The sequence below is a fragment of the Buceros rhinoceros genome, unplaced genomic scaffold (assembly GCF_000710305.1).
Source record: "Buceros rhinoceros silvestris isolate BGI_N320 unplaced genomic scaffold, ASM71030v1 scaffold6988, whole genome shotgun sequence".
Taxonomy (NCBI): domain Eukaryota; kingdom Metazoa; phylum Chordata; class Aves; order Bucerotiformes; family Bucerotidae; genus Buceros; species Buceros rhinoceros.
In genome coordinates, this window is record NW_010426261.1 from 1 (window position 1) to 27452 (window position 27452).

General features: G+C 40.8%; 2 protein-coding genes across 2 annotated transcripts in view; one reads left to right on the forward strand and one right to left on the reverse strand.

The window, feature by feature from the left end:
- Nucleotides 1-8054: 8054 nt before the first annotated feature.
- On the forward strand, nt 8055-12273 carry SBSPON (somatomedin B and thrombospondin, type 1 domain containing; the record flags this gene model as incomplete). Its single annotated transcript, XM_010141434.1, has 4 exons — nt 8055-8249; nt 10477-10564; nt 11293-11469; nt 12156-12273. Coding segments are annotated over 4 exons (578 nt in total), but the record flags the coding sequence as incomplete, so codon positions are not given.
- A 1768-nt stretch (nt 12274-14041) lies between these two features.
- TERF1 (telomeric repeat binding factor (NIMA-interacting) 1) overlaps nt 14042-27452 on the reverse strand; it is a gene marked incomplete at its 5' end in the record, with an annotated part of 16996 nt that continues 3585 nt past the window's right edge. Inside the window, 5 exons of the mRNA XM_010141435.1 lie at nt 14042-14200; nt 21085-21149; nt 23262-23305; nt 23378-23443; nt 24536-24642. Coding sequence (XP_010139737.1) covers nt 14042-14200; nt 21085-21149; nt 23262-23305; nt 23378-23443; nt 24536-24642 — 441 coding nt within the window. The remainder of the gene's footprint in view (nt 14201-21084; nt 21150-23261; nt 23306-23377; nt 23444-24535; nt 24643-27452) is intronic.

A 27452-nucleotide genomic window follows, 5' to 3' on the forward strand; every position in this document is an offset into this window, starting at 1 on the left:
GGTCGGGCTGGGCTGCAGCCCGGAGCGAACTCACCGAGAGTGGAGTGGGTGGGGGACAGGCGGAGCGGGGATCCCCTGGGCACCCGCCACCCTCTCTCCAGGTATCGGTAGCTGTTCGCCTGACGGTGCTTTGCGGGCTGGAGGTTTCTCTGCGTTTGGAGATGGGGCCTGCAGTAGGGGTCTCAGCTGTGAGGGGGCTCTGCAACGTCAAATGCCTGCCCGGTGTCACCAGCCTGGGGCTGAGGGCATGAGCAGGGACCAGGCTAGGCTGTGCGAGTGTAGCAGCAGGCACAGAAATGGAAAAAGAGACTTTTCCCACAGTAGCCATTTGCAAGGTTTCTTGGACCAGCTGTAGCACAGTGCTTGGGGTTTGCTGTGCTGAAGTTATTTTCCCTCTAAAATGTTAAGTTACTTGTCAGTCATTCTCATCCCAATTACACATCAATTGCACATTGATTGGGGATGTAGGATTACAGAGGCGACAGGGAGATTAATTTAGCACCGTCTGTATCTCTGATCTGATCTCTCATATCTTGCCAAACAAATATCAATGAAATAATTGGAGATATTCCCAGGGTGAGTTTTTGTTCTCATTTCTAGGGGCAGTAATCAGCAAGGATTCATCATCAATGCAAGGACAAAAATGAGCGCAGGGGAATGAGTAAGAAGGTCCTTTGCCAGGCTGCAGGGGAAGGCGTGGCTGCCAGGGGAGCAGTGGCAAGGAGGGGAAAGTGGCCTAGTGCTACCAAACGACCCAGCAGCCTTGTAGATATTTACACTCCCTCCTTCTGTGGTATTTCCACTCGTCACAAAGTCTTTACAATTTGTCTTCCCTCCCTCCATCTGCGATGAGGGACAGAGCCCTCATTTTACAGCACTAGTACTCAGCCTAACGCCCCTTCCCAGCTGGCTGGATGCATGCCAGACTACAGCCAGAAAGTCATGAGTCTCTGCTGCACAGACCTGCTAATTAGGGTGTATTTATCAGGCTCAGTGTCATGCTGACACAGCCCCACAATTTTGGGACCCAAGTTGGCTTTTGTCTGCCTGATTTGCAAAGGGGAAGTACAACTGTTGGACAGTGTAGACCTGTCCCAGGTGACCTAAAGCTGCTGAGAAAGACTCGTCAGAGCAGAACTCTGACCTCAGGTCTCCAGAGGAAAAGTGATCGGTACTTTCACCACTGAATAATCACTCTGGAGTAACAGAAGGGGAAAAAAGCGTGCACCATGATGTCCGACAGAAGATAACATTTTAAAATTAGCATTTATATATATATATTGACCCTTCATTCAGGAAAATAAGTAGGGGGAAAACTAACAAGATGCCTGCCTGTCAGAGAGTCACTGCGTAGTGCATCTTTTCAGTAAATCGAATTATTTTTAATATGCAAAGTATAACAGGAGAGAGCTAGTAAAGGTGCATAGTGTTAGCATTAACACAGAGCTGTAATCAATCTGATAAAAAATTTCTGTGCTCTTCAGAAATAAGCTCAAACTTGTACTTGAAAAGTCACTTTTCTTACCATGATTTCTGGCACCTGATGATGCCTTATTGTTATTTTTTGGTGTCAAGCTCAGTGGTGTTTGCCTCAAAAGGCACGGTACGTTTGTGCCCTCTCTGTTCTGTCCTGTGCATGGCCAGTGGGTGCTCTAGATCCAGGCAGAAAGATGGAGTCTTTGTGAAGTGTCTCTCTCTCTCTCCTGTACCAGAGCTGGAATTTGACAGTCATTGTTGGCTCAGCTGAGGGAGCTAAACCATATTTCTGTTTTCTTTACTACCCATTTGTGGCTGGACTCCCTACACTGCCTCACTGCCCAGCACCAATGCTTGTGCACGTGAACAAGATGTTTTGCTTGGGTGTAGCATGGGAGGAGAGGACTTCAGCAGTCTGACGAGGGGGTCCTGTAACCCATGCATTCCAGAACTACAAAACTGATCACAAGAAATCATTCTTTTGAAAGCAAATGATCATATATATACACTTTCTATTGCAGGCAGCCAGTAAGTTGGTTTGTATAAACGAAAATTCCAAATTGTTCCAGTGGAAGTTCCTATCAACTTAGACAAGTATTGCCAGAAATTTAAAGTCAGTTTTGTTCCTGTTGTATGTTGAGGTCTCACCACTGACCATTTCTAAGTTCTGTCCATGTATTTAATGACAAGGGTGTTTATAGGCATAGTTCAAAGTACTGCTTTGAATGTAGAGTTCAAAATTCTAAAGCAGAAATGTAAAGAAAGGTGACCAATGGTTCCCATGCTACAGCTTGTTTGTCAGCCTGTTCCAGTCATGATTTTAGCACCTGATGAAATGACATTTTATCCTTTTGCAAATATTTAATAGGACGAAGTATTTGGGGAAAGTGTCAAGTGCCTCAAGTATATATAATCAAGATGTGTTAAGAATAATATAAAAACAATGCTTCAAAATAATAGAAACCGTTGAAAAGAAGGGTGCATTAAAGCTACCAATGCCATGGTTAAATTCTGTCATGTGTAAGAATCATAGTAGGTCTGGTACTTTATGATGAGCAGAAGTCCATGGGCTGCCGAACCTCAGTCCAAGGGTTTTTAAAATAAATTTTTTTATAGTTCTAACAATGAGGAAAGGATATTTTTTTGTACATAGAGAGCATTTTAAATAGGAACAGCTGTGCAATGAGCAAGTCTGAAAAAGGAGTGACCTTGTTATTTGAATGGAAGTGGTTACTCTGAAAAAATCCACAGATCCTTATACGTGACAACATATGTGGTGCTGTGATTCAGTGAAGATCTGTAATCCTCTTTATTCCAGAGATGAGAAAAAATAACTTGGAGTGTGACTCAGAAAAAAAATCTATGATTCACAGTGCTATAAATGAAAAAAAAAAAAAAAGTCCTGACCACTCAAGATGTGAGGACAGAAATGTAATTTTCCTGTGTATTTTTGAACTTCCAAGTGTCTCATTACCTTCCACATTTTGGTAGGTACCTGAGCACAAATCCTGTCCTTCAGGTTCCTTTGACTTGCATCCTTCTCATTGTCTCAGTGAATCATTATCTACCATCATTGTGTTAACTAAACTGGACCAACAGTAACACAGAGAGAGACCATAAAGATGTAGCTGTGGGTCCCTGATATCTCTCTCTATTTCAAGAGATGGTGTCATTCTTTTTATGTCAGCTCTGGGACCCATTCTCTGTAGTGCTGGGGAAATTGACATCTTTCCACTGAGGCACAAAACTGATGTACTGTTCCTTAACAGTTGCTGGGTACTGACGGTACTATCCCAGTGGCTAAATTCCATTCTACCTACCCAATACCCATATTACTGCACATGAGTAAAGGCAATTCATACTTCTTGTTCTAAATCTTGCTGACCATAAAATTGCCATGTATTGCTGCAGAGAACATACTTAACTGCCAGCTTGGTTCAATTCCAGTAAGATGTGAAGCCATCACTTTGTTATGCAGCTACTCAGTTCCTTTGTTGTCCCCAAAATGGGTTCTTTCACCCCATGTGCAAGGACCCAATTCACGCAGAGTCAAGATATTTATTTTATTGCATTTCTGTGCAGAAATGGTAGATGGTTACCACCTGTTACTAGGTGGTAACTCCACAAAGCTAGCATGCCTTACCTGTAGCATGGGATTTCTTTTACAGACCAAAGAATGCAGAATCACCTTACCTCTGTGAATAATGATGTAATTTGTCTACGTGATTGCCTAATTAGCCCCTCACTTCCATGAAAATGATAGTGCATCTATTTTTACTATAATGCTCAGAGGGTGGGGGCTTTCATGAGGAGGGGGTCTTTCTAGCCAAGGGGAGGGTATTTTAGTATGTTAATGAGGTAAGTTTGCAGTAAGTTCAAGTAGTCAGTGCTTTCTGCTATTAGTTCTATGCCCAAGACTAAAGACATTTGTGATTAGCATTTTCCATTAGCATGTTCCATTCACTCCTCCTCATACAAAGACAAACTCGGTAAGCACGCCCTTCCATCAGTCATGTTGACCTGTCTCTTTCAACATCAAGGATAAGCTCAACAAACATCCCAGGCTTGCCTTTTTTTCTAGTTCAAAATTCTTAAAACAAGTGTCTGAGGGTTGTGCTGTAACATGTTAAAAGTGGTGCCTTCCATCCACAAAGACTGTGTCATTTGCCTTGGGGTGTCCAGAGGTGTCTGAGGGCAGTGCCTGGTGGAGCAGTGTCAGGAATCTGCATGTGGCAGACAGCCATGTGCTTTTTACATGTTATTTTCCAGTGCTGTCCTGCAAATCATGCCCAGGAGCTGTCTGGGAAGGTGTTTATCAGTAAGTAGAAGAAAATGCCAGAGAATGTTAATGGTTAAGCAGGATGGACAACTGGTGGCTCACTCCCCAGGGCCACACTTTGGTTCTGGTTCAGTGGAGTTCCTTAAGGCGTGGGATGCAGCATTCTTGGCCACTTGTATGAGTGGTGCTATCAGGCCACTGAGTTTGGTCAGAACAGGTGCACCCAGGCTTGCCTTTTTTTCTAGTTCAAAATTCTTAAAACAAGTGTCTGAGGGTTGTGCTGTAACATGTTAAAAGTGGTGCCTTCCATCCACAAAGACTGTGTCATTTGCCTTGGGGTGTCCAGAGGTGTCTGAGGGCAGTGCCTGGTGGAGCAGTGTCAGGAATCTGCATGTGGCAGACAGCCATGTGCTTTTTACATGTTATTTTCCAGTGCTGTCCTGCAAATCATGCCCAGGAGCTGTCTGGGAAGGTGTTTATCAGTAAGTAGAAGAAAATGCCAGAGAATGTTAATGGTTAAGCAGGATGGACAACTGGTGGCTCACTCCCCAGGGCCACACTTTGGTTCTGGTTCAGTGGAGTTCCTTAAGGCGTGGGATGCAGCATTCTTGGCCACTTGTATGAGTGGTGCTATCAGGCCACTGAGTTTGGTCAGAACAGGTGCACCGTGAGAGGAAAGGAAAAGAATTCCAATAGTGCAGTAGGGACATCTGCCAGGTAGCCTCTGTCAGGGGTTTTATCTGCTTTGTGATGTCTATAGTGCTCCAAGAAATTAGTGACAGAGCAAACCCAGCAATTTCTGTGTCTTACGAGAAGAGTCACAGGCACCAGATAGGTTTACACATTTTACTCTTTCTTGCAGAATCCCAGAGGGCGTAAAATATTTTCCAGAAATACTAGTTTGGTCCCACCGCTTTCTGGCAACACTGATACAAGTACGTTAACTAGTGGTTAAAAGCTTCTTGGGGATTTAAACTGCAATCAGGAAATACAAGAAAAAAAAAGAACAAAAACATGTGGTATGTTTCATTACAAGCTAGTGGGAAACAGCTTAATTTAAAGCTTAATTTAACTAGATAATGAGAGGCATGACCCAAAACAATTCAGAACCAATTTAGAATAGCCCAACCATTCATTATAACATACATTTTGTACCATTCTCTAAGTATCATGTTGAAGAGCTGCCTTTATAAAGGAGTGGAAATGCAAAATAAAATGTGATTCACACTACATGGAAAATAATTTTAAGCCTATTTGCAATGCGCAGTGAAAACAAGCCTTTGAAGAACTGGGTATTTTCTGTATCAGTAAGAAATTCTTAATATTAACATAGGCACCTTTAGGTTTTTTTAAGACACTACAAGCTAGTATTTACATTACATTACATTAATTATAACTTTATTAAGACAGCAATCCCATCAGAGGACAAAAACCAGCTAATGATATTAGGGAAAGCAGCACGGACTAGTGCGTAGTGCTGCACTGTTTTGGCTGCGTGTCTCATGTCACGGCTAAGGAAAGCTGCAGACATGGCTGTTCTCTGCTTGCCCAGCACCATTCTGTGCCTGCACAGGAAAGCTGGTACTGTCACTGGTATCTAGGCAGAGGACATTCCCTCTGGACACACACACTGACGAGAGGGCGTGTGCCCCGAAGGAATGCAGCTGCCCAGCCTGGAGCATCTGCCAGATGGCCTACAGAGTAAGAGGCTACAGGGAATGGACCACTGGTCAGATAAAATGTCCTAGCAGGCCACCGGTTGAGAACTACTTGTATAGGGAAATGACTGCTTATCCTCAGAGGTTTTTTTCTCTTGAAATATTCCCATGTGCAAGTCTTTTCTTACCTGTTCTTGCACTGCTTTGCCTGCTGAGGCTGTGTAGAGCTGAAGTTCCTCATTGGAGGGGCTGTGTTTGTTCCATCAGTAAGCACCCAGAGATCATCCTCATCCATCTCCTCAGGAGTCAGTGCTCAGTACAGTTTTGAAGAGCTGCGGTATTCATTTTGACTGCTAACAGTGAAATTGTTAAGCCACGCAGTTTTCAAAACCTGAGGCTTGATGTTCCTGGAGATGAGGGTAAGGAAAGTTCAGTTTCATGGAAACATGTGAAATGGCTGTGTGTTTTTTACTGTTGTGTACTGTGTTAATGGACAAATAAAGCAAAGACTCGTATGTTATGTGGCTTCTAAATCAGGAATAGTGAGTCTATCATCTGGTTACGTATTCTGAGAATCAGGCTGCAGACTTTTGCTTCTGGAGCAGATTATTTGTATCCACCTGGAAGATATCTGGCATATCATGCTCATGTTAGCAGGTTGACATAGAGCTACTGTATTGCCAGAATATACATGAGAAATGCAAGAGAAGGGACAATTATTGATCAGAAAAATGCACATTATGCTTAATAAGCATAAGAAGTACAGGGACCATGCCATTATTATTAGTTGCACTGCAGAGAATAAAGTAATAAAGGAGATGGCTAGTGGATAACAGATATGGTAGATCTGTGCATTTCCGAGTTTCAAGACAGTACCGAAACTAAGAGGTGCTTAGTCTGTCATTTATTTCTCTCTTGGAAGGGTTAGAAAAAGAGACAAACCTGGAATAAGGGCTAATCCTCTATATAATATGATCATCTAGTTTTGGGTTTTTTTCTAAAGAATCTGTGTCTTATTTAATGAAAAAGGTGTCAAAGGGCATAAACTGGGCTAAAGCTTTCAATAGTTGCCAGTAAGATATGGAATACAAATCAGAGCATTTTTCTTCCTTTCTTCTTCTAAGACATTCTGTGAGTTCACCTAATATATGTGAATTTAACAGATGAAGAGAGAAGTTCTTTATATCCTTGACTGTTAGGCTGGGTTAGGAGAGGCCAAAGGTACAAGTGTGTTGTGCCTGTACTATTTATTCTCTGCCCGAGGGAAATGCAGTTTCTTATGATTCAGTTTACTTTTAGTAAGTGGGGAAAGTGTAAGTAAGTAATGGGGAAAGTGGCACTTTCCCCATTGTTTCTGGTGAAGTTCAGAGGAAGTGTGTAGTCCATGAGAACTACAATTCAAATATCCAGTGGACGATTCTATAGTTGGGAATGAGCAAAAGAGGGCCTTAAAAATCACATCTTTATGCATTTTATTTAGTACTTCTAAGTATCTGCATTGTTGTAAAGCTCTATCTATATCAGTAGCTATACAGACACAGAAACACAACTCTACACGTCCCTGCACTGTTCTGAGGCTAAACAAAACCAAAACCACCAAAACCTGTCTTTGCAGCAAGGACCGCAGAGCAGGACAACCTGTATTAAAACAGAGCATCAAAGTTGTGGCAGTGGAGCTTACTTCGGTGTTGAGGAAAAAGGGCTAGAAATCAACCTGCAGCAAATCAAGAGGGCCAAAAGGCTCCCTGAATTCTGGTACTTTATGTTGCCACCTTTAAACAAATCTGGTGGTGTTGGAACTGCCAAGGTAGGTCAGGCCACTCACTGGTCTACATAATCCATGAGCTGGTCTCCTTCAAGGCTAATGCTGTATGCTTCAGAAGAGGAAAGAGAAGAACCCCATAACTGAAGTGAAAGGTTTCCATAAGGAGCTGTTTCTTTCTGGACAAGGGATGGGATAGGGAGCCAAGCACTGCAGGCAGGTTTGAATAATACATTTGAAGATGTAAACTCCTAGAAGAGCATTAAAAACCCTATAAATCTAGAAAAGAAAAAACCAGTGTCTTCTTGTTCAAGCTTTTGAGAGCAATTAGAATAAAACTAATCTCGACTGCTAGTAATGTTTTAACACTGCTTTGCAGCTCTTCCATGCATTGTTGGGGAGTGGAGTCATTGGAGTGGTTGTGCAGAACAATGTCAACCCGATCTGCGGATACGTAGGCGCTATGTACAACAGGAACCTAAAAATGGTGGGGAACCTTGTCCTGCTCTAGAGGAAAAGGCTGGCTGCCTGGAATACCTGACTTACCAGGGAGAGGACTGTGGCCATGAACATGGTATGCTCTCTTTGACTTATCTGTACATTGTGGCCATCAGGGCCTTCATAAATTTTACTAATGTCAATGAACAGGAAAAAAAAGCATCTATCTGCAGCTAGTTGGTTAAAAATACAAATTAGAAACTTACTTTCTACTGTCGTATGGCTCTTTATTCTATTCTTATATTTTTTGTCTACTCGGGTTTTTCTTAATTTCTAGTAAGTAAACAACCAACTGCATAGATTCTTTCAGTTTCTGGATTTTCAGTTTCTGAAGTACTGAATGCCTTCTTTGCCTCAGTCTTTAATAGTTAGACCAGTTGTTCTCTGAGTGTCCAGGGCCTCAAACTGGAAGACAGAGATGGGGAGTGGAATGAAGCCCCCATAATCCAAGGGGAAATGGTCAGTGACTTATTGCACCACCTACACATGCTCAAATCTATGGGGCCAGATGGAATCCACCCAAGGATATTGAGGGATCTGGCAGGGGTGATCGCCAAGCCCCTTTCCATCATTTGTCAGCAGTCCTGGCTAACCGGGGAGGTACCAGTCGACTGGAAATTAGCAAATGTGACATGCATCTACAAGAAGGGCCAGAAGGAGGATCCAGGTTGTTACAAGTCTGTCCGTCTGATCTTGGTGCTGGGGAAGGTCTTGGAGCAGATCATCTTGAGTGCCGTAACGAGTCATGTACAGGACAACCAGGTGATTGATCAGGCCCAGTCAGCCCGGGTTTATGAAGGGCAGGTCCTGCTTGAGTAACTTGATTTCCTTCTACGACAAGGTGACCTGCTTAATGGATGAGGGAAGAGCTGTGGATGTTGTTTACCTGACTTTAGTAAGGCCTTTGACACGGTTTCCCACAGCATTCCTGGCTTGGATGAGTGTACTCTCCACTGGGTAAAAAAGTGGCTGAATGGAGTTCAGTCCAGCTGGCGGCTGGTGACCAGTGGTGTTCCTCAGGGCTCAGTGTTGGGGCCTGTCCTGTTTAATATCTTTATCAATGATCTGGATGAGGGGATTGAGGGCACCCTCAGTAAGTTTGCAGGTGACACCAAGTTGGAGGGGAGTGTTGATCTGCTTGGAGGTAGGGAGGTTCTCCAGAGGGATCTGAACAGGCTGGATTGATGGGTCGAGGCCAATGGTACGAGGTTCAACAAGGCCAAGTGGCGGATCCTGCACTCAGGCCTTAACAACCCCCTGCAACGCTACGAGCTTGGGAAGAGTGGCTGGAAAGCTGCTTGGTGAAAAAGAACCTGGGGATATCAGTCAACAGCAGATTGAACATGAGCCAGCAATGTGCCCAGGTGGCCAAGAAGGCCAATGGCATCCTGGCTTGTATCAGCAATAGTGTGGCAGGACTAGGGAAGTGATTGTTCCCCTGTACTTGGCACTGGTGAGGCCACACCTTGAGCACTGTGTCCAGCTTTGGGCCCCTCACTCCAAGGTCACTGAGGTGCTGGAGCATGTTCAGAGAAGGGCAACAAAACTAATGAAGAGTCTAGAGCACAAGTCCTGTGAGGAGTGGTTGGGGGAGCTGGGGTTGTTTAACCTGAAGGAGAGGAGGTTGAGGGGAGACCTTATTTCTCTCTACAACTACCTGAAAGGAGGTCATAGAGAGGTGGAGTTCAGTCTCTTCTCCCAAGTAACAAGCAATAGGAGAGGAACTGACCTCAAGTTGCACCAGAGGAGATTTAGGCTGGATAATAGGAAGAATTTCTTTACAGAGAGGGTTGTGAAGCATTGGAACGGGCTGCCCAGATGGAGTCGCCATCCCTGGAAGTGTTTAAAAGATGTGTGGATGTGGTGCTGAGGGACATGGTTTAAGACCCTGGCAGTGCAGGGTGAACGCTTGGACTCAATCTTAAAAGTCTCTTCCAACCAGAAGATTCTGTGATTCTGTGGATTTAAGCCCCTCAGTAAAGGGTACAAATTATCTCTGTGCCAATTAGAACACAAATTCTGTATGAAACGGGAAACAGTGCTCCTTGTAGGATTCCAGCGCATCCTATTTCCTCACAGACTAGATGACTTGCATTTCTAGATACATTCCTTCTGAGTAAGGAGAGAGCTTAGCTATAGGAAATGGGATTGAGGTCTGATGTTGCCAACATTTTATCGCTTTTTCAGTAAAGTCGATCAGCATCACTATCCACAAGCTTCTGATTCATTCACCTACTATTACAGTAACTGAAGTATGACTAAGTTGTGTCTTGCTGCCTTACTGTAACTGTTTTCTTCCTCAGTCCCTGCTTTCATAACTACGTCTGAGTACAGTAAAGAAAGAAGACAAGCAGCATCTTCTCTCTGGCCTTCAGACAAAGACATAGCTGGGTAATCTTTCTATGACATTCATGTGGATCACCTTGTTCAATAGAAAATAGCTTATTTCAATAAAAATAATTAAATTTGCAATAATTAAACAGTAAGCTATAACTTGTACTGTTTATCTCCCCTTCAGTTCATCTGTATGTTCTAAATGTTGTTTTGTATTACTTGTTAATTGTCCCGAATTAGGCATTGGGCTCACATCAGATCTGAGGATAGGTGGTCTTGAAAGCGAACAGTAAATTATGCTAAACCAAACCCGAATGTATCCCTAAGTTTGAGAAATTAAACATAGATTTGTGGACAAACAAATGGGCTGAATGTGATTGGTCTCAAGTGACCTTTTCTTAAATGAATTGACACGAGCAGTAAAAAGTCTGTTTGGTAAAAAGCCTGTTACTGGGTCTGCAATGCTCACACTGCGCAGTATGCCACTCCTCCCCAGAACAATAAAGCCCATCAGTATACTTAAAGCCTCTCTTCCTTGTTCTCTTTTAGCAGCATAGAAGAAAAAATATGGGTTACTGAGATCTGTTTTTCAATAATAATTGAATAATATTAGTTTGTGTAATGTTTTTAAGAATCCATTAATTAGAAACAGACTTGTTAGCAATGACAATGTCTAACTTGCACCTCACAAATACCACCTGTATGATACGTACGTACATTTAAAGCGTATACCTAGCTTGTGCTTTATGTAACATAACTAATTGAGTACTTTTCCTTCTAAGCAGATATTGCGTGGAATTTAAAACAGAATCACTCTCACACCACTGTGCTTTGGAGAATCGGCCATATGCCCGATGGATGCAGTACCTACGAGAAGGACACACTGTGTGTGTCACTTGCCAGCCTCCAGCTATGAATATTGACACGCATCGTTGTTCTGGAGATGGCCATAATGCGGATGGGTAAAGAAAGGCATTCTTCTGCTGTTTCTTCTGTAGTAAAAGCCAGTACAGAAGACTTCTCAAGGTCTTATTAAAAGCTGCATTTATTATACCTAAAAAATGAAGCAGCTCATTTCACTTGTAGAGCTCACATTTACCCTTTCAGTTCTCACACAAATTGCTTTTAAAACCTAGATAAAATTGGGAAGTAAGATCAGTATAAGAATTCAGTGCTTTGAATGCTTTATTTACTATTGTGAAGGGATAATGCACCTTCTGTAGTGCAAAAGGTCTTCTTCAGGTATGGACTTTTACTTAAAACTGGTATTTCCAGCCATAATCAAAATCTGCTTTCAGGTGTAACAGTGGTGGATCAGTACTCCTCTCTAACCTGTACACCTGGTTTCTAGAACAGCTGTTTTGAAAACAGGTATTTAGTATTTGGAACAGATTTTTATTTGATCTGTACATTTGTTATATGCATACTACGTAATACCTGTACAATCAGCTACGGAATCCAGCATCCTGTATACTATGCTTAGGAACATAGTGCCTGCTCCAGAAAGCATTTTAAGAGCTAGATGACCTAATTAACATCTTACATTATTAAGCAAATCTAATCTTCTGACACGTTACAAAACACAACCTAGTAACACAAAATACACAGTTTTCAGTGTTTTAATTCCTCATTTACTGTCACATTTCAGAGGTAAAATCTTACACTGGGAAGCAGTTGGCAACTCACAGTGCCAAGGAACCTGGAAGAAGATTCGTCAGCTGGAGCACTGTTCGTGTCCCCTTGTGCACAGTTTTATTTTTACATGAAAGTTTAAAAGACCTTTAAAACAACAACAAAAAGATTAAGAAAATTAACACCAATGCCGAGACACCTACATCTTTCTGCTGCATTTTCTGGAGCCTAAACAAACTTCAAAGGAGTCAGAACTTTGGAAGAAGCATTTCTGGAAGGCCTCTCTGCCTTAATACAAAACACTAAGACTGATCTTCATATTAGAACACTAGAAGTATCTTCCCATGTTTCTCTTTCGTAATTAAACAGCTAACATTTCTAACTGTAGTAGCTGCTTTTCCTAAAGTTTTCATTCTTTACTGGTCACAGTCCTGTGACCAGGCACTGCTCCTACTCAGTAGTGAGCCAGCCAGTCTGAAGTCTGTCATCATTGTACTGTCAGTACTTTGTACACTACATCATTGTACTGTACAGTACTGTCATCATTAAATAGCAAGGGTGAATAAAAATGAAAGTTTGAGAGCTAAAACTGAATTTCAGTTTAGATCCTTTGTTCTTTCCCAATATCTAGACAGATGTTTATACTACAAGTGGATGTCTTCCTCTGCATTGCAGTTTTCACGTTCAGCCACCTACCTTCATAAAAACATATGACAGATCAGCGCGGTTAAGGAAGTAGTCTGGCTCAGAACTTCATGTCACTAATACACAGTGTGAACTTCATGGCAGATGAACCTAAGCAAGACTTTGTAACTAACATTAAAAACCCTACTTATTACTAGTTAAAACTGCTCACGTACAATGACTAAAATAGAAATCTGCCGTATTAGAGTGCTGGCAACTTTGGTTGCAATAAATCTGCATTTTTGGGTAGCTACTGATGTTTTTGTGGGTGCCTCCACAACACCCCATCAGAGCATCTCTTTGTTTGTTATCACTGCCGACAGAGACAGTGGACAGGATAGATGAAACATGTCTCAGCAGCTATGCTATCAATGTCAGTATAGACTTGTTCCTGAGCCCCACTCTGGCTATTTGTTTTTGAGCTTTCCCTTTTCTGCTAGTCTAGAAGCCACTTCTCAAGACAAGATAGGTAGTACAAGATAATCAAGAGATCTTAAGTGTCATACTGTTACTTTCCATATGTTTTTCATCTCTTCTGAGAGGTAAGTGCTATTCTGCCAATAGTTCAAAATAATCTTCCACCTAGAACTTAAGCTTAATTCTTAAAAAAACCCCCCACAATAAACCAGCACCTTTACTACTTATAAATATAAAAGTACATGGAGTATCACATTTTTAACTGCAAAAACCCCAACCAAACAAAAAACCCTGCCAGGTTTGTAAAATTAGCAATACATATATATTTTTTGGTATAACTTACAGAGATGACAAGTCTGACCAAAATTTCCAAGTGAAGCACATCAGATTAGAATGTGTTATATGGCAGGAAGTAAAATGATAAATGCTCAATCTGACTAGAGGTAGAAACCTTTAAAGATACAGAACATTTGACTATGTATTAGACTCTATCAAGCTAAAAATGTTGCCAGTCATTTAACACCCCATGTACATAACTGACCTTTTTTAAATCACTGCAAGGATTTTCACATTTCAGAAATTAGGTCATCTGTTGCATGTAGGTAAAAGGCCAGGCTTTACATTTAAGTCATTGTTACCTACAGAAGCAAGCTTACATGAATGTTTCATACCTACTACTATTCTGTTTCATGTTTTAGGACAGCAACACTCCACTCTCAGACTAAAATAAGTTACTCTGCAAAGCTTGACTAGGTCTTTATGTAGGGAACGATCAAGAAAACTTGATTTCTGTAGAACAAATTAGCCTTGTTCAATCCTGCACAGTGTTCTCCACCGGTCTTTTAACATGACACTAGTTCGGTTGTTGAAGTCACCATTGACCAAAATTTTAGCCCAGTTACCCACTCCAAACTCCCTTATTCCTGATTTCAGTTCCATGTCTTCTTTGGAAGTCCATCGCTAGGGGAAGAACAGAGAAAAACACTGGATATATGAAAAGAGAAAGGCATTAATGTAAAAGCTAAGCTTATAGCAAATATAAAAGCAAGTTTTTATACTAGCTTTCTAGTTATTACAGAATAAAGATGTCTAGGATCATTTTGATTTGTTTTGAGCTCCTAAACTTGACACTAAATACAGCAAAGGTTACCAAGTAGAGTGTTACAACACAGTAGACGACATCACTTGGAATGAGAACTACATGCTTCAATGTTCACAAGTTACAAGAGGAAAAGAAAAAAGACATTGGGCAAAGATGCTTCATTCAAAACATGCTTTAAAAAATTTACTTTATTAGCACAGTATTGCATTATTTAAGGACTTGCCTACACTGCTGAAAATAAGGTAAATGTAGGAGGGCTGCTCCGAAAGTAATGCCTCCTGTTTTGCCATGTGGGCCCATGACATCAGAGGCAGATGTTGTTGGTACGGCAGTGTAAGTTGAACCTTTTCGCCAATATCCCATTAAATTCTGTTGCCTCACAACACGGCATCTGACAGGGGAGCGTGTGTGAAGCAGAGGCATGTAACTGAATTCCTCCCTGCAGAAGAAATTGCACCCAGTGAACATTTATGGAGACCAAACAGTGGGTGTCAGCACAGTGAGGGGGGGGGGGGGCACGTTCCAGCAGTGGTGACAGGTGCAGGCAGGTAGGCTGTTGTTCATCACTGGGGACAATGCACAGCCCATGGTGGCGACTGTGTCGAAAAAGAGTGTTTTGTAGCTGAGAATGTGCTCTATCAAATAGTGTTACTGTGCTCTTTGTTATAGGTTCCATGGAAATAAACAGGAGGCAAAACTTTTGGAATGACTTACGTATAATTACATACAGTTGTTTTTTCATTCTGGAATAACAGTTAGCACCTTTAATGTGAAATTACTTTAAAACAACTAATTCTGCTAGAATCTGATCTGTCACAAATGTCTTCAAATCCCTGCTTGCTTAATACTCAACTAATCATACTGATGTATGACCGGCATAATATCAATTTCTATTTCAAACTGCAGTTTGATAGCATGCTCTAAATTTATTCCCCAAAATCTAAAATGTAAAGACTTAACTTACAGAAAAAATGTAAACTTAAATATGTTAACAAGACTGAGATGTACAGAGAATTGTAGCTGTTCCATTTAATTTCTCTGTCTTCGCTTTTGATTCTCTCATGGGAGATGTCCAGCTAATCCTGATGGTTTCATGGACCATAGTTAAGTTATGAAATGAGACAAATGGTCGCTTTTCACCGCTATCATACTGGCATTTCTGTGATCACCAGCCAATTCTATATTAAAAATCATCAGTTACCAGCCTTTTACAGAATTTGCATGTTTATGTGCATGTCACGAGCAAATATCTGTTGAAAATCTAACCAAGAAGCTCTCTTATTTCTGCACTTAACCATTGCCTGTGCTTTACTTATTTTGGAGTCGCTCTAAAATAGCAAAAAAGTTAGCATTTTTGTTCATAAGAGCACTATGAAATTTATGTAAGTGATCAAAAACTCTGCAATTACTTACTCATGTTCAGTATGTGAAAACAAAAAACAGGTAGTATCTCTTAGACCTTTGCAGGCCATAGTAGTTAAGAAGCATTTGCACCTAACTTAAGTGACAAAGGAGTGAACTGTTTGTAAAAGGATACACTGTCTAGAGTCTCCTTATCTGATGAGTTTCAGTCACTGCTGCTGTGTTATCCGAGAGTTTTGGTGAAAAACAGAAGCTACAGGAACTCTGGCTGCCCCAGCTGGGCGGAATTCCTAACAGCAGAGGCTGCCACTCTGCTGCTCCCTGTCCCCTCCTACAGGCAAAGCAAGAAACTGCTTCTGCTTTGAACTGATAGAAATTTTAAGAGAGGAATTTTAGGGTGGAAAAGTTCGGGTTGTTTTCGGCTATTAACATGGCATGAACAAGATGGGTTCAGGACAGGGCTGAAGCCACATGCAGCCACCCTGTCAGCATTGGCATTAACTCAGCTGCAACGGTGAGGGTGAAGATTTGGTCCTGGATTGCCAGTTAACTCCTCCTCTTCCCTGTCTCCAGCTTTAGTATGAGCTTCCTCAAGACCTGATGTTAACAGTCCCAACCAGTACTCAGTGAGCTCAGAATAGATGCTGTAACGAGGAGGAGCCCTTGAGTGTGTTGTAGCTTTTCCTTGGAGTCTCTAGTTATCGTTGGGCTGGATAGTCAGTCCAGCAACAGTGACTGCGAGCTGACACCCAGGCAGCGCTGCCTTCCTTTTGTCTCCTTGAATGAGCAAAAATCCCATCTTTTGCCTGAAAGGGAGACAGCTTGCAAGTGCACATAGTGTGCCCATGGCTTGAGTGTGTGCGTGCTTATTTAGACCATCCAGTTGCACCAGCTGGCAAGTAAAGGACCCGTGAAGCAGGTGTAAAGACCAGGATACCAGGTGGGCAGAGGGGATGGCATCTGCAGGCAGTCCTGCATCTGTGAAGCTGGAGAGGCATATGTGTGCTTTCAACAGTGAAAGCACACTTCTACCAGCCAGGAGGAGAGCTGGCTGCCTGTGTTTGAAGTCTTAAGTTTTAAGGTAGTGTGTGTGGGTGCACAGGAGCGTGTGTCCCGTGTCTGTGTGTCTCTAAGATTTCTGTTCAGCTTTGCTATTGGGCAAACCTGCGAACAGGAAAGCTGTAGCTGCATCCCCAAGCCTGGGAAGAGGCTCCAGGTCTCTGGGGCACTGGGCTGGGCTCCCACAGCCAGGCAGCAGGGTCCTGGACTGCAGCTGTTGGAGGAGGCAGTCACTTCTACCATCCCTTAACAGTTTTGTAGCCAGCAGGATCTGGTCAAGCTGGTTAGTATTCTTAAAATTAAATGCATACAATCCTTATGTGATAGGGGGACCAATCCTTTTCTAATGCACCTACAATGATAAATTTGTAACCAAACCTGTAGAGCCTTATGTCCCAAAAGGCACCTGTGCTAATAATTGTTCCAGTTAATCTGAGGATTTGTTTTTTTGGGAAAAAAAAACAACAACAAAAAGTTTATAGAACATTAGAAGAGCAATGGGAGGTGTAAATAGCTGAAGGGGCTTAAATGTGTAGTTTGGGGGATGAAAAGAGTGGTAAAAGTCCTCCTCCTATAAGAAACAGATCACTTCCAGCTATCAAATGAATGAACAGTGCTGGGCTATAAAGCAGAAAGAAACCTGAGGGAATCAGGCTATGGCTGACCTTTGCAACTGGAACTTTCAAAATTGTGAAGAATCAGGTAGAAAGGGAAATGCAGTTGCAAAGGAATAGCCTCAACTTCCAGAAATCTAAAGCCAAACAGAACTAAGTAGCAAAGAGGAAATCCGAATTACAGGGGAACAAACATCACTTAACTCTGCAATTAATGTACCCAGTGGAAATATAAATCTTCTGGCTGCTGTCATTAGACAAATGCATACATTTCACCCTGCTTATGCACAAGGGGTGGCTGGGCAGGACAATTCAGGGACAGCCAGTATGGCACAAGAGGTTCACGTGTCCAAAGATGCTCAGATAAATCCCTCCAGGGATTCTTAAAAGATTCTGCCCTTAAGAGCAGAATCAATAATCAATTAAGATCAATACAGGCACAAGGAATGGGAAGGTGACAATTTTGAGTGCCATTCTGTATGGTTCTCCCTTTCCCTTGAATTTAAGCTGCTAGAAGTGGCAGCAGCACACAGAGGTGAAAGGCAAGAGGTGTCTCTGGTGGGGGAGGAACTTTGATAACATTTAGCCTGATCAAAATTGTATTCTGGTTATTCAGCAACAAACAAAAATTTGACATCTATACAAAGGACAAGCTGAGGTACATGAAGATCAAACCTTACATTGGAAACTTGAACTTACTCCAGCTTAACATAACTATAGGTGCCTCTTTAAGAAACTATGATCACTGAGAAACCTCACTAAACAGTGAAGGAATTAAGAGTGGTAGTAGTTCAGCTGTGTTTCTGAACAGTTAGAAACCTAAAACTTCTCTAGAGTAGTCTACCCTTTATCAAAAATACTTCATTTTCCGCAATGAAAAAATATAGACTTCCTGTTCCACAGATCTTTTGCAACACCAGCAGTGAATGTGGGTTTTTTTTTCCTCCCGCTATTATTAAAAGGCCAGAGATTCCATTGGAAACATCTAGTTCACCTCATTTCAGATCATGCCAGAAAACCTCCCTAAATAAAATCTTTATTCAATCAATACAGTTATGCTTGACCTACAGCATGGAGTAATGCAAATACTTCCAGCAACAGACACAATAAATTTCTTCAGTTTAACATATAAATGAGGTCCCTGCCTTACAGGTAAACCAGAGACTGACTCGTTTTGTTTTCACTGAGGAACTGAGCAGTAGCTCCCACCAACCGCAAACAGCCCAATCTGCCTGTGCCCTCTGGGATGGCAGTTATACAGACTTTGGCATTGCACTGTTACAAGCTACCAAGACTAGTTGAGAGGCGACATAATGCAGGACTGTGCCTGAGCTAACATAGGCACAGCGCCTCTTCCAGAGCAATGTGACATTTGGCTAGCTCAGGAAGCTGGCAGAGCAAGCATGAGTTTGCCAGTCGGTTTGTGCAGACATACCCTTACGTATCTAAAGACCTTGTTACTCCTCGGAGTCAGTTCTGCTCTAGTAACCTGTCTTCTTTTGATTGTGCGTTGTGGGACTTGAGAATTCTCCACTCTGATTTCCCACCCCGCCCCCCCGCCTCAAATTTTAAATGCATGGAAATTTTTTTCCATACAAGTCTAAGTAAATGCTAGAAACCCAGATTTCAGACACATTAATTTAAGCCAGCTGTCAGATTTCAGCCAACTCACAGGACTTAACCATACACATACAGGATATAAAGTTGAGTGCTAATAGTTCCCTAAATTCTGGGACACTTGCATCCCCTGATTTAGGAACAAGTAAATACAGTACACTTGTTTTCTATAGCACTGCAGATTGTTGTATGCAGCTAACTGAAAACACAGCAATGAAAGGCTGAAAATGGGCACTAGACCATTGCACTGAAATTCCTCTTACAAAACAAGAGCAAACAATGCCGACATTGAAAGAGGGACCACATGAAAAAGGAAGTTCTAGAAGTCAACGGCTCTGACACTCACTGCATTCTTTCATGCATATGACAATTTATAACCCAGATTATTAGGCAGAGAAGCAGATTTATTGTTTGAAGGGCTGATATCATTGCTTTCTATACAGTATTTATAAGAGGTCTCACTGGCAAGAAGTATGGCATAAGTATTACATGGACAGCAACTGCCTACTTTTCTAAGGACTTAAAGAAACGTGTTCTGAATTTTATTTCTTTCAAGTTTCAATGAGTTCTTCACTACTATCAGATGTAGTCTTCTATAAATTTAGTCTTTAAATTTCAATTAAGGTTGACCAATAGTAATTCCATTAAGCACATCTATATTTTTTCTAGCAAGATGCATGCACAAACCCTAGACCTGGATATGGTGCTTGTAGCTGAACCCGTAACAGACTACCTCAACACTGAAATCGATCAATATAAAGCTGCCCTTAGCTCTGCGTCAGTTGTGGTCCGATTAGTTTAAATCTTGATGTTGAAAACAAGTGGAAGTGTGCATGCTTACCAGCAACTGCCTGAGAAGTTACCTACACAAGTGTAAGTTGGAATAAAATACGGTATTATGGTTTGGAACGCAACAGGCAAATCCAGCAACTGCTGATGGGTTTTTTAGGGCACGGGTTATATTTGTGGCTTTTAAGGAGGCTCTCAAGTGATTTAACTATTCCTGAGATTTATGCGAAAGCGAGGGGGCTAAACCTCCAACAATAGATGAACTCTCAAATTAGGACCTCAACCAATCTGAGAACAGCATATAACTGAAAATTTAACCAGTACTTCAACTCAAGTAAAAATGCTTAAAGAACTAGGAATAAGTATAACTCTAACCAGGGACAGTCTGAAAAAACATAAGCAGTTTTGTCCCTCCCTATTATATGAAAAATGAAATGTCATGAACACCAAATTAAACGGCTCACTCCCAAATGGACATATATTGATAACTTGCACTGTTATCTAAACAGAAAGACTGCATATTGCTTTCTAAGAGATACTCGTAAGAGGAATTCAAAATGGGAATACATTTATTTAATGTTAATTTCATTCAGAAGTGTTTTCCGTTTTATCACGATAACTTAAGAAAAATCAGCTACGCGCAAAAATCTGTTTGTAACAGTTCACCCCAACATCAAATAAATTTCCAATTGCCTTCTATGAAGGATGCATTTCCATACTTAATACCAAAAGGGAATCCTAGCATTACTGAACATAGCAGAATTATTTTAAAGTAATTCAATGAAGTAGGCTTACCAAGGAAAAGAGTGCAAATAACTATTTAAAATGTAGCATTATAAAAAGACCCTATTATCTCATTTATTAAACCTAGAATAGTTTCCCAAGTAAACGCGGTTTTACCTCATATGATCAAAGTATTAAATTGCTAAAATTTTAGCCTTCTAAGTGGGAAAACAAAAGGTCTTTCATGTTTGCCCAAAACTCTTACAGACAAAGGACATCCTGAATTCATATTTTAAAAACACTAACTAAGCTTTAGTAACAGTGTATTTCAACAAATTAAAGGCTCATAAGCTTTAGCAACAATATTTGAGATTGCACACACACACAAAAATCCTCCTCTTTTTTAAAGACAGGAATTAAAACTTGAAAAACAGTTACAAAAGCTGTAGCACAGCTCGAGTAATGTGGAGAATCTGAAACCCAGGCATTTCAGAGACAAAGTCAAAGAAAGTTCAGAAAAAAATCTATACAATGCAGATTAACTTTTTTTCCATTTAGAATAGAAAATGGGTACAAACCTGTCTTCTTCGGCCACCAGCCAAAGCATCTCCATTTTTTTCCATGTTTTGTAAGCTGTTCAGACCTAGAAGATGGTTAATACACATCCAAAACAATGAGAAGTCACAATTAAGGCACAGTTTTGCATTCCAACATTTACAAAAGACAAGAATGTACATTATTTTAACAGAATCACAGAATCATTTTGGTTGGAAAAGACCTTTAAAACATCATCAAGTCCAAGCATTAAGGTAGCACTGCCAAGTCACTGCTAAATTATGTCCCTCAGCACCACATCTATACATTACTCCACCAGTTCCTTGGGCAGCCTGTTCCAAAGCTTTACAACCCTCTCTGTAAAGAAATTTTCCCTAATATCCAATCTAAACCTCCCCAGCACAACTTGAGGCCAATTTCTCTCACCTTATCACTTGTCACTTGGGAGAAGAGACTGAACTCCACCTCTCTACAACCTCTCCTTTCAGGTAGCTGTAGAGAGAAATAAGGTCTCCCCTCAGCCTCCTTTTCTCCAGGCTAAACAACCCCAGCTCCTCCAGCCGCTCCTTACAGGACTTGTGCTCTAGACCCTTCACTAGTTTCGTTGCTCTTCTCTGAACATGCTCCAGCACCTCAATGTCCTTCTTGAAGTGAGGGGTGCAAAACTGGACACAGTATTCAAGGTGTGGCCTCACCAGTGCTGAGTACAGGGGGACAATCACCTCCCTTCTCCTGATACAAGCCAGGATGCCATTGGCCTTCTTGGCTGCCCGGGCACACTGCTGGCTCATGTTCAGTCGGCTGGCAACCAGCACCCCCAGGTCCTCTTGCGCTTGGCAGCTTTTCTGCTAATGTGTCGGCTGGCAACCAGCACCCACAGGTCCTCTTGGGCTGGGCAGCTTCCCAGCCACTGTTTTCCAAGCTTGTAGTGTTGCAGGGGATTTTTAAGGCCAAAGTGCAGGACCCACCACTTGGCCTTGTCGAACTCGTATCACTGGCCTCAACCCATCGAGCCAGCCTGTCCAGATCCCTCTGGAGAACTTGCCTACCATCAAGCAGATCAACATATCCACCTACCTTGGTGTCATCTGCAAACTTACTGAGGGTGCACTCAATTCCCCCATCCAGATCACGGGTGGTTAAAGAGAACAGGCTCCAATACTGAGCCCTGGGGAACATCAATTGTGACTGGCTGTGAACTATATATAACTTTTAATTTATTAAGTAACAAATTAATTTTTATATGCTTTGAAAGACTGGGAAAATTTCAGTGTCTGTTTATACATGAATATACTTTTCGATATGTATACACATGAATCTCTTTGTTCAAGGACTCAAATAACAGCCTGTTTAAATAAGTCCCTCTATTTTCTACGCAGTAGAACTCACAGTGGAATTACGTTTTAAACAATCAGGTAAAAATTGGTACATAATAATGAAAGATTGTTATTTCATTTTGGTAAAAACACTTTCACTATATATACTGCTCTCATTTTACATAGAGAATAGAAACTAACCAGCAATTAGAGCTATTATGGAGCCTGTATACAAAGTATAATTTCCACAGAACATATGTCAAGTTCTAACAGTGGCTAGCACCCGAGGCATCGTAAGAGTTTGTCCTTTCAAGTACACAGCCACATGCAGAAGCTATAATGTCACCTCTTTGTGCTAAGGGTTTTCAAATCATACTTATTAAAATTATATAACCCATGTTATAAATTTTTATATAGTAACACCAGGTGTACAAACACCCTAGTTTTGTAGTGTAAAAGGCACAATTTGTTTTATCAATAAGCCAACCTCTTTAGTTCCTTCCCCCCAAAGTTATTTAGGTCAGAAGTCAGAAAGAGACAAGTTTCAGTACTCTGGCAGCTTTGTTTTGCACAGAATACCATAAATCCCAGCAAAGCAAACAAAAACCCCAAGTGAACCAGAAAAATAGTGAATGATTTTGCAAAATGAGTTGCCAGGGAACCTTAAGCCATTTCATAGCTTACTAGATGTGGCAACCACTGAATCTGTGTTTATGCAGAAACCACACACAACAACTGGCAATTTTTTTTTACCACAAACATTTTTATATTAATCCAATCACACTGGACAGCAGTTATCAAACCACCAACCCATTTATTGCTGGAGGTGGAATAAAGTGTTTGGCTTGACTATTTTGAAAGTGTAAAAATAAGCTAATACTCACTCTGAAGAACGTTGCTGACTCTGCGTTTCCGTCCTGAATGAGGCCTGCAAAGAATACAGAATTGAAGTAAAACTTTGCAGAACTTGATAAAATGTCTATGATCAAAAATTTTTTACCTTACTGTGGGTGTTTTTATGTCTCCAGGTGACTGATCTATGATATTCTGTTGATCTTTCTTTGACCTTTAAAAAAAAAATGCCAAAAAATAATTTCCCAGATATCAACTTGCCATTTATGTTAAATAAATTATCTAAATGAAGGAAACTCCCAGTATTTCTCTATAGAAACAGTGGCATATAAACACTAACTGCTTTGATCCATTAACCCTCTTAACCTTGCCTCCCTGTACCTGGAGGAGAAATACATAAGACATTACACATTTAAGTCAGAGACCTGAGGCATTTTCAACATCTATTTTTTGATACTTTCCTCACAATCTAGGAATTGTTCTGATAGATTTTTTTAATCAAGCCTCTCAGACATAATTGTGTCAGGAGTTATCCTTCTTAAAAAAAAAATATTATTTGTCTTCCTGTACACTGTCTGTATCAGTCAATTTCCTTAACTAAACAATGCCAAGTATCCCAGTGTAAAACTGTAGAAACACAAACTCTATCCCAGCCAAAGACTACAATGTATTCAGTATGAAAAGCACCTGGTGATAAACAATATTAGTATTTTTCAAAATAAAGTCAAGGGAGAGGGAAAGGAACCAGGCTTCAAGTTCCCCAGCACTTAAAAAAAAAAAAAAGAGTTTAACTGATTTGTGGATTCACATTGCCAGAATCATTAAAGCAGGGTAACTATTTCCCATCACACTAGTATCGCTACGTAAGAAAATTGTGGTTTAGTTGTAAGGAAAAAGTAATAGGCTGATTCCATTTCCTTATCCTTCTTCTGCTCCAGACAACCTATAGCCTGAAATTAGGAGGGCAGGACTAAAATGAGCTCAATAAAGCATAAAGAAAAAAAAAAAGTGAAGTATTTCTTGTTATTTATCTTGTATTTATTGTTCTACAAGACTGACAGCTGCTTAAATTGAAAAAAGTGCATCTTCAACAAGTACTTAAACTTAATGCTAAGCTATTTGATGTAAATGCCAAAAGTAACAACCATAGAAACCCCAAAACTTAAAAACAGAGAGTGTGCTTGTAGTTAGTTCTATTGGACACGATCTGGAATTTAACATCCTTTCTTTTACCTACTTTTAGTTCTACAAGTTTCAATTTTCCTGTCCAAGCATGTCCCTAAGCAGTATAATGCTTAATACAAACCTTTGTTTTGTTCCCAAATTCCATTTGCTGTTTTCATTGACATTTGCAGTTTTGGTTTGCAGTGCTGTTGCTCCCAATCCTTTAGGCTCTACCTGTTTTGTGGCTGCCTGTGGAAATGGAATGGAATTAATACTTAGATAGCCAGTACTTAGTACTTAGATTAGCCAGTACTTAGATAGTAGTTTACACTAAGGTTCATGTGTACTCTCCATTAGGACTAACTGCTTATTTCACAGAGCCTTCAGGAGTATTACCATTAAAATAAGTAGTTTCAAAACAGCTGTAGTTAAGTTGAAATCCATCAAGATCTTTATCAGCTAATGACAAGAAGACATTTTAGTTGTAGCCACAGATTATATTTATGTGGACACACAAAAACGCAATGAATACTTACAGAACTAGTGAACATACAGATGTGTGAAATAACATTGCAGAGATTAAAACTGCAAACACTATTAAAGTACTCCAAAGTCTGGTTTTTATAACTAGGTTAGAAACTGAAAACTGTCAGGCCTCACAAGTTCATCTATGTCTGTAGCATATGGCAGGATCAAGCATACTTAACCCTTTCAAAAGACCCAGACCTAATCAGACTTTAGGCTCGTAGTGTAACCTTCCCTGTATTAGCAAAAGACTTGTAAAACATCCTGCCTAAACTTTCAGCCACAAACGAAGATTATTCCTTTCTCCTGTTAGGAATGGAGGAGAAATAGTTAATTACTCTTTTTAGAATGTCTGGAGGAATGCAAGATTTGTACTTTTCCTTACATTTCTCCCACTTACTTGCTATAGTAAATACCACCTTCAAAAAAAAAGAGTCACTAGCTCACATGAGGCCATTCTTGCCACTTCACTATGAACTTTCTTCTCTAGCACTTTAAGGTATACTTACTACCCAAACCATAATAAAACCCTGGTTTTGCACCATCATTACAAAGTAGAGCCAGCCATCTTCCATCCAACACTGTCTATACATCCCAAAATGTGATCTGTTTTGCAAGATTCAAATATCGAAATGATTTGAAGTTCACAGATTCACTAAAGTCTCAATATCAATGTTTTTTTTTCTGCTTAGCCAGTTGCTCCCACTTTTCAACTATTTCTTCTTTCAGGGCTCACTTTTGTCTCCTGTTAATTTTTTGTCATCCATCCAATGTTCACTCTCTTGAAATCTTAATCTGTCCTTCACAGTAGCTTGCAGAATCTCTCAAAATTTTAAAGTGTCAGATAATATAAAAACATTCTCTATTTCAATCATTCCTCCATGAAAACAGTGGATGGTATTCACAGAATACTTCAGATCATGGAATGTGGGGATAGCTGGTGATCTATCATCAGCTAAAGGCCAAGACGTGATTGCTTTGGTAAGTAAGAAGCTATGGGATCTGTGAACAGCTGTAGAAGACACGGAAGAAGAAAAACCACGAGTTGAGAACTGTTGCAGAGAACTGTAAATATTTGGGTCAGACAGAGTCTGGGAAATAAGGGAGTAAGACTGAACTGATAAGATAATGGGGGGTTGTTGCTTCGGTGGAAAATTACTGCTTCTGGGACAGAGGGTATGTAAGGCTTGCTATGCTGCTAATAACGGTCTTCGATCATCACTCAGAGTCAGTGAATCAATACGCCACAATGGAAAATGTTTCAACTCTCAGAAACTTCACAGCTACCCAAACTACCAATCTTTCAGCTCTAAGTTTTCAAAATACTGGCTCTTTTACAGTGTTTGATAGTAGCAAAACACATGTGGAAGTGAGGACACGCTTCCATACAGATAAATGGGTAGAAAGGATTTTGTTAAAAAGAGTTTAAATCTACTATATTGTATTTTAAAAGTTCAGTAGCTTTCAAATTGTACTTGCCCCTAAAAATAATTCTTTTGAAAGAGAAATGAAAGTTAAACAGAAAAATTACGAAGCATTCAGATCAATGCTTTCTTGGTATAGGTTCTTTTGCCTTGTAATGCATTACCTGCAGACTGTTCTTAGGGTGGCTACCCTATTATAAGAGTTTCTTGAAGCACAAGAAATTCATCAACAGCAGGATCTGTGATCTTGTGCACTCCAAACTTGACAATAACCTAGAAAAAGCAGTCTGCAAAACAGTCCAGCAACGTAGACCACCTTATGGTAGATAAAAAGCTGTACATGAGCCAGCAATGTCCACTCACAGCCCAGAAGGCCAACCAAGCACGGCCAGCTGGTCAAGGGAGTCAATCCTCACCATCTACTCTCCTGAGGGCTCTCCTGAGACCCCTCCTGGAGTATTGTGTCCAGCTCTGGAGTCCTCAGCACAGGGAAGACATGGATCTGTTGGAACAGGTCCAGAGGAGGGCCACAAAAATCATCAGAGGGCTGAAATACCTCTGCTACGAAGGAAGGCTGAGGGAGTTGGGGTTGTTCAGCCTGGAGACCTTATTACAGCCTTTTGGCACTTAAAGGGGACAAACGTTTTAGCGCAGCCTGTTGCGACAGGACAACACATAATGGTTTTAATAAAAGAAGGTAAATTCAGACTAGATATAATGAAGAATTCTTTTTTTTTTTTTTTTTTTTTTGGAAAAAGCAGTCCAAAATCTTTTTTTGGCTCTCCAAACTTAGATTTTTGTCTCTGTCTCAGGCTATAATGTAGAAAGGGAATTTTCTGACATGCTGATATTGTCATCTACAGTAATTGTCATCTACAGTAAAAAAAAAAAAAAAAAAAAAAAATTCACAAATGCCCCTGGAAACATTCAAGGTCAGGTTAGATAGAGCTCTGAGCAACCTGATCTACAGGAAAAAGTCCCTGCTCACTGCAGAGGTGTTGAACTAGATGACCTTTAAAGGTCCCTTCCAACCCAAGTACTCTATGATTATACTTCCACATATGGCACCAGAATAAGGAGAGAGATTAACAGTTAAAGCTAGAGTGGTTT